The following is a 6,000-nucleotide window of genomic DNA, read 5'->3' as shown; positions in this document are numbered from 1 at the left end:
AAAAATGTTGTACACCCCTCCCAAAGTTTCCCGACTTCCAGGCTTAGAAAAGAGGAGGACATTTCCTTCTGGAATAAGTAAGATAAGCCACGTGGTAGGTAGCCCTGAAACAACCTGTGAGTTCTATGGATTTTTGGAAACAAGGACTTATCTTGTTTTAAAGGCATGATTTCACTAAACATGAGTAATGCAAAAAAACCAAACAAACAAAAAAAAAAACCGTGAAAATGCCGGAGACTCAGCCTTGCCTTAACTCCTCCTCCTCCCACATCCATGGCCTTCATTCCTGCTATCTCATCCTAAGAGCCAGTGAATCTTCTCCACCCCCCCCCAAAAACTGTTCAGCTGTTGCCAGATACTCAGCTGGCTTCACTGAGGGTTCCCAGAGCTGCTGAATTCTGAACATTCCCGGTAACCCCCGTCTCTTCCCATGATTAAAATCCCGGATATTAAAAGACTGCTTATCCAAGTCTTTCCTTAGGGAAGAATTAACTGCCCTAGCTCAGACTGAGAATTTGGATGAGATAGCTCATACATGTTTGTGTACAAGTTCTACCTGTGTACGAGATACATGCATGCTCTTAAAGCTAGCAGAAAATCAGCCTTTCTCCACACACCTCCCTTCCAACACTGGAGTAAACCAAAAGGTTCTTGGCCTTTGATCTCCGGAGTAGCTAAGGGACGTGCAAGCTGGATTTTCCAAATTAACTCTTCTTTTTAGCTGAAACGTGAAAGCTCCCTGTCAGCCCCGCCCCAGCCTTTGCCGGTGACCTTACAAATAATATTTTAGCTCGCTCAGGAACTCATCCCTCGGTGTGGAACGGTGGGAGGGAGAGAGCGAGCATCCAAAAGCCAGCCAGCAGTAGTAAGAAGGCTAATGTTTCCTGTTTGCCTTTTAGACCCCCCACCCTCCCCCTCCTCCCGACCCTCCCTAAGGTCCCCCCCCCACCCCAGTTCCTCGCTCCGGCGGAAGTGAGTTCCTTCGCTCCTTTGGAGATTAAAAGAATTCCAAATTCCGATCGGTTTCAATGCCTGGTGGCCTGGGAGGAGGAAGAGGAGGTGGAGATGGGGAAGCAGCCGGAGAAAAAAGGGGAGCGGGGAAGCACGCGCGCGCGCAAACACACACAGACACACACAAGAGAAATACACGTTTATCACATACAGCCTGTAAGTGGCGGAGTTGGGCCAGGTCCTCCGAGGCTCGGAGCACCCCCAAGCCCGGGCACTGCGGCGCTTGCCAGGCCTTTTTCCAGGACCTGGTTAGGATGCGTGTGTGGGAAGCCAGCCCCCTCCACGCCGCGGCCCAGGCCCACGCGTGCACGGCCGGCTGCTCCTAATTCACACCAGGCCCGGGGCTTTTTGCGGGACAGAGGATTTCAGGGGGGCGGGGGGGGGGGGGGAGAGAAGAAAACACGAAATGCAAAGATGACAAAGGAAATGTGATCCCCCATCGCGGCAAAGGTTGGAGTCCGAGAGAGGGGAGAGGGCAGAAGATAGATTGAAGGGAGAAAGAGGAGAGAGGGGGATGGGGGCAAGCGAAGGTCGGATAGCATTGCACGACCGCTCGAACCGGCGAAAGGGTACATATAATATCTTCCTAGGGATGAATAATGCAAGGCGGCCGGCCGGGACCAGCGGCCCCGCGCTGCACAAGCAGCCGCCGCAGCGCGGGTAGCACGCACGAGCCCATGTCCGCCAGCCCGCCCGGCGTTCCAAAACCACTAGCAGAGGGAGGCGAGGTAGGCGCGCATCAGCCCCGGGGCCACTACCAGTGCCAGCGCCCGGTCCCGATCCCCCCAGGCTGGGGCGCGTGCAGCCGCCCGCGGTCCCACGCCCCCCAGAGCCACCCGCCTTCTAGCTGGAGGGGGAGCGCACGGGTCGCCCGGCGCCGCGTGGCCCGAACCCAGGAGGAGACAGCACGGCCGCGCGAGACGGGGGTGGGGGAGGCACCCAGGAGCTACTGCGGGGCCCCCTACCAAGCCATCATCCCGTGCCCCAGCCATGTGGTGGCAGGGAAGGACGGGAGCTGGCCGTTCGGGGGGGGGGACCGCAGCGCCGCTACGCCCTTCCACTATTTTTGAGTCTGCTTTCGTCTCCTAACAGGAAGAGACGAGGCCCAGGTGAAAACCAATGAACCAAGGAGGCAACCCTGACCCCCAGAAGAAAACCACACCGGATTCTCGGGGGAGGGGGCGATCGGGCTTTGGCTCCCCATAGAGTAGAAGAATCGCACAACGTCCCCCCCCCTTACATTTTCTCTTCAGGGTGTAAACTACTAGCAAACCCCCAGCTAGCCTGAGGTCTGAGAGTGGGGGCTCCTTTGCCCCCCCTTCTTTGCTGACCCCCCTACTCCCAGCTCCGGTCAGGCTTGTCTAAGCACTCGTGTTCCAGAAAAGACACTAACCACGTTGTCAGCTGCTGACCCAGGGGGAAGGAGGAGAATCCGTGTCGGTTATTGATTGCTCCGGGAAATCGATATTATTATTTAATGTAAACAGCGTTAAGGTTAACTATAGGTAGGGAAGAGGGGGGAGAAGAAAACTTGCAAAACCTGGACGTCTCCCAGGTGCCCGGAGGAAGGATTTGGTTCTCAAATCGAACGACTAATAAAAGCATTTTTCTGGCCGAGTTGGTTGCTTTGCGCCCCCGCCCCCCCCCCCCGCGCGCTTCCTCCTCCCCCACTCCCCTGCTCTCGTTTTGGCTGCCAATGGCTTCGTATCCCGACCCGGATTTCCAGCTCTGCCCCCCGTGCAAGATGTGCGGTTCGCGGGCTCGCATCTCCTCCAGCTCGTCCACGTCGTCACCGTCCTCGCAGACCTCCAACTCGGCCGGCGGCGGGGGCGGGGCTGGGGGCGGGAGCGGCCCGGCCTCTGCGTCCTCCCCCTCCTCCTCCCCCTCCTCCTCCTGCTCCTCCTCGTCCTCTCGGAGACTGCACGTCCTGCCCTGTCTCCACGCCTTCTGCCGCCAGTGTCTGGAGGCGCAGAGACACCCGGCGGCGGCGGGCGGGCCGCCCGGGGAGCCCCTCCACTCGCGCTGCCCCATCTGCGACCAGAAAGTGGTGCTCTTCGACTCTCCGGGCATGGACGCGCTGCCCTCCTCCAACTTCCTCCTGAGCAACCTGCTGGACGTGGTGGTGGCGGCTGAGGAGCCGCCGCCGCCCAAGAACAACGGCCGCGGGGTGGTGGTGGTGGGCGGCGGCGGAGGCGGCGGCGGCGGAGGCGGCGGCGGAGGCAGCGGCGGCGGCGGCGGCGGCGGCAACCGCCATCACCACCATCATCACCACCCCCACCACCACCCCCGTGCGCCCCCGCCGCCGCAGCCGCCGCCCACGGCCGGCTCCCCGCTGCAGCCTCCGCAGCCGCCGCCCACCTCCTCTTCATCCTCCTCCTCTTCCTCCTCCTCTTCTTCCTCCTCGCAGCAGCCGCAGCCGCCGCCTTCCTCCTCCTCCTCCTCCTCCTCCCAGCAGCAGCCGCCGCCGCCGGCCCAGCACCAGCACCAGCACCAGCACCAGCACCAGCACCGGGAGCACCCGCACCGCGAGCACCCACACCCGCACGCGCAGCGCGCGCCGTCCGTCCCGTCCTTGTCGTCGTCCCCGTCGTCGTCCTCGCTGATGCTCCGGCGGCCGCACAGCCAGAGCGAGGCGCGCTGCAGCTCGTGCGACGAGGGCAACACGGCCAGCTCGCGCTGCCTCGACTGCCAGGAGCACCTGTGCGACAACTGCGTCCGCGCGCACCAGCGGGTGCGCCTCACCAAGGACCATTACATCGAGCGCTTCGGCGGCCCCGCCGCCGCCGCCGCCGCCGCCGCCGCCGCGGCCAACAGCACGGCGGCGGCGGCGGCGGCGGCGCAGCTCGCGCTCAGCCAGACCTTCCCCGGCTCCCCCTTCTCCATCCTGTCGGTGTTTCCCGAGCGGGTCAGCTACTGCCAGCAGCACGACGACGAGGTGAGCGGGGGCTGGGGGTGCGCCCGTGCGCGCGGCTCCGATCTGCCGGGGGCCGGGGACCGGGGACGTAGTCGGGGATGCTCGCGGGTACGGGAGAACCGGGGACCCCCCAGGAGACAGAGCCCCGGCTCTGCAGCTGCCGCCTCAACGCCCTCCTTTTACAGACGAGGAAACCGAGCCCTGCGGAGCCGTGTAGAGCCCGAGGAGATCTCCACCACAGTCGGAGGTTCCCTTTGCCCAGGGGGGGAGGTCTTTGTGTCTTAGGGACACTCCTTGTTAGGTCGTTGAATGAGCCTTATCACGGCCCGGTTGTTAGCGGGATGACCTTGGGCAAGTCATCTCTCCTTATCAGACCTCAGTTTCCTCTCCTGTAAAAATAGGGACATTGGATTTCTTGGTATTCTCCCTCGAATTTCTGTGGTGTGTTACATAATGTATGATAGTTGGGGGCTGTCTATGCGTGCGCTTCTGCATGTCTCCGTGCTTTGGCAAAATGGGGCCGGAGAGGGAGCCGAGGCCTGGAGCGGTTGCTGAGACGTTTCCTCCTGTAGTAGGGAGGGAAGGAAGGAAGGAGCGAACCCACCACCATGTTGCCCCGGTGGCTTTTTAAATTTTATTTTGAGGGGGACTGGGCGTAGAAAGAAGTAAGGGGCCTTCCTATTATTGCAAGTGCCTGCTCCCCAAACTCATCAAGTTTGAGTTTGAGTAAGCCCCGAGGTTCTCCACCCTGCACAGTTGCCCTCGACACCCACCCACGCTGGCTCCCTCTCGCCCTGCCGGGGCCTGCTTGTGGGTGAGAAGGGCGTTGGGCACAGTTTCCCCGTGCACACGTGGAGCTGTCCATGTTTGCCTCGATTTGGCATTTCTCTGGGAGAACCGGGGTGCCCGCTTAGGCCACCTCTCGCCCCCCATCTACTTGCTCCAGAAGTATTTTTTTGTTGTTGTTGTTGTTACTTGCGACCCGGGGCACCCTTGGAGGCGGGGGAGGGTGGGTTGCCCGCAGCCCCTGAGTTGAGGGGCTGGCCATTTCTGCGGGGGAGGGAGTGAAGATGCTTTTGTTGGCTGAGACAGTTTTCTTACCTGCCCCCCCCGCCCCCATACCTTGGTTTTCCTCGTGGAATAATAACCTGTGGCCTTTTCGCTTAGCCCTAGCTTTTGGAGGATTGCCGAAATGCAGTTTGTTGAGGGTCAGCAAGAAAATAAATTTCAAGATGCCAGAATTAAAACGTGCATAAAGTTCCGGCGTGATTGTGAGATTAATTTAGTTAAAAGTTTACTTATGGTGATTTGCCTGGATAAATTAAAAGTGGATTTTTATGATGAGTGGGACATTGTGAGTTGTGCTAGCCAGTCCGCTGTTTGGAAAAGGTGAACGTGGGCGTGAGTTTTGAGTTGCTGCATTTACTAGTTATTTCTGTTGAGGGGAGGGGTGGGGGGCTTCGATTTATCCCTTTTTAATTCTGTGGACAAAGAATTGAAATTCCAGTCCACTTGTTCTGTCTTTCTTTTTCCCCTTAAGAATTAAACAAGTTGAGTATTCCTCCCCACTGGAAATGTAAGAGTGGATAACATGTTAGACTTTAGGGTAGAGTCCCCACGTGGATTTCCCACTGAGTGGATTATTTTTTTCACTGTTTGGAGAAAAGGATGAGGATTTCATTAAATTACACGAGCCAGTCCTGAGAAAGGACTGCTGTTGGAACTTAAGAGAATTGACAAGTTGAAAATATTAATTATTTTTAGAGTCTTAAAGCTTGGGATTTAGTATGTAAAAAATGCATGTCACCTTGTGCCTGTGTGGGTCTTTCTCTTGGGAACTGGCATTTATTGACCCTTAACCTGGACTACTAGTTACTTGGGTAGTGGGTGTTTTTTTCCCCTGGGGGGTTTTATTTTATTTTGTTGGATTGGACTGAGTGGTGGGGGGGTAGTTGATAGACTTTTCCAGTTTAGGATAGCAAATGAACAGTAGACTAAAGAATGGTGGTAACCCATCCACATCTAAAATTGTGAAATAACTGGTTCTCTAAACCCTAAAGATTTGGAGTTACTAA

The 6,000-nt window shown here is 57.8% G+C and overlaps 1 protein-coding gene across 1 annotated transcript in view; it reads left to right on the top strand.

Moving 5' to 3' along the window:
• Positions 1-2,707: 2,707 nt before the first annotated feature.
• Positions 2,708-6,000, top strand: part of LOC114050420 (E3 ubiquitin-protein ligase TRIM71-like) — an 83,206-nt gene continuing 79,913 nt past the window's right edge. The window contains exons 1-4 of the mRNA XM_027872070.1: positions 2,708-3,173; positions 3,219-3,299; positions 3,464-3,524; positions 3,607-3,946. Coding sequence (XP_027727871.1) covers positions 2,708-3,173; positions 3,219-3,299; positions 3,464-3,524; positions 3,607-3,946 — 948 coding nt within the window. The remainder of the gene's footprint in view (positions 3,174-3,218; positions 3,300-3,463; positions 3,525-3,606; positions 3,947-6,000) is intronic.

Source organism: Vombatus ursinus, unplaced genomic scaffold, assembly GCF_900497805.2.
Source record: "Vombatus ursinus unplaced genomic scaffold, bare-nosed wombat genome assembly UNPS02014799.1, whole genome shotgun sequence".
NCBI classification, from domain to species: Eukaryota; Metazoa; Chordata; class Mammalia; order Diprotodontia; family Vombatidae; genus Vombatus; species Vombatus ursinus.
Note: the sequence above shows the minus strand (reverse complement) of the source record. Positions and strands in the feature narration are given on the sequence as shown.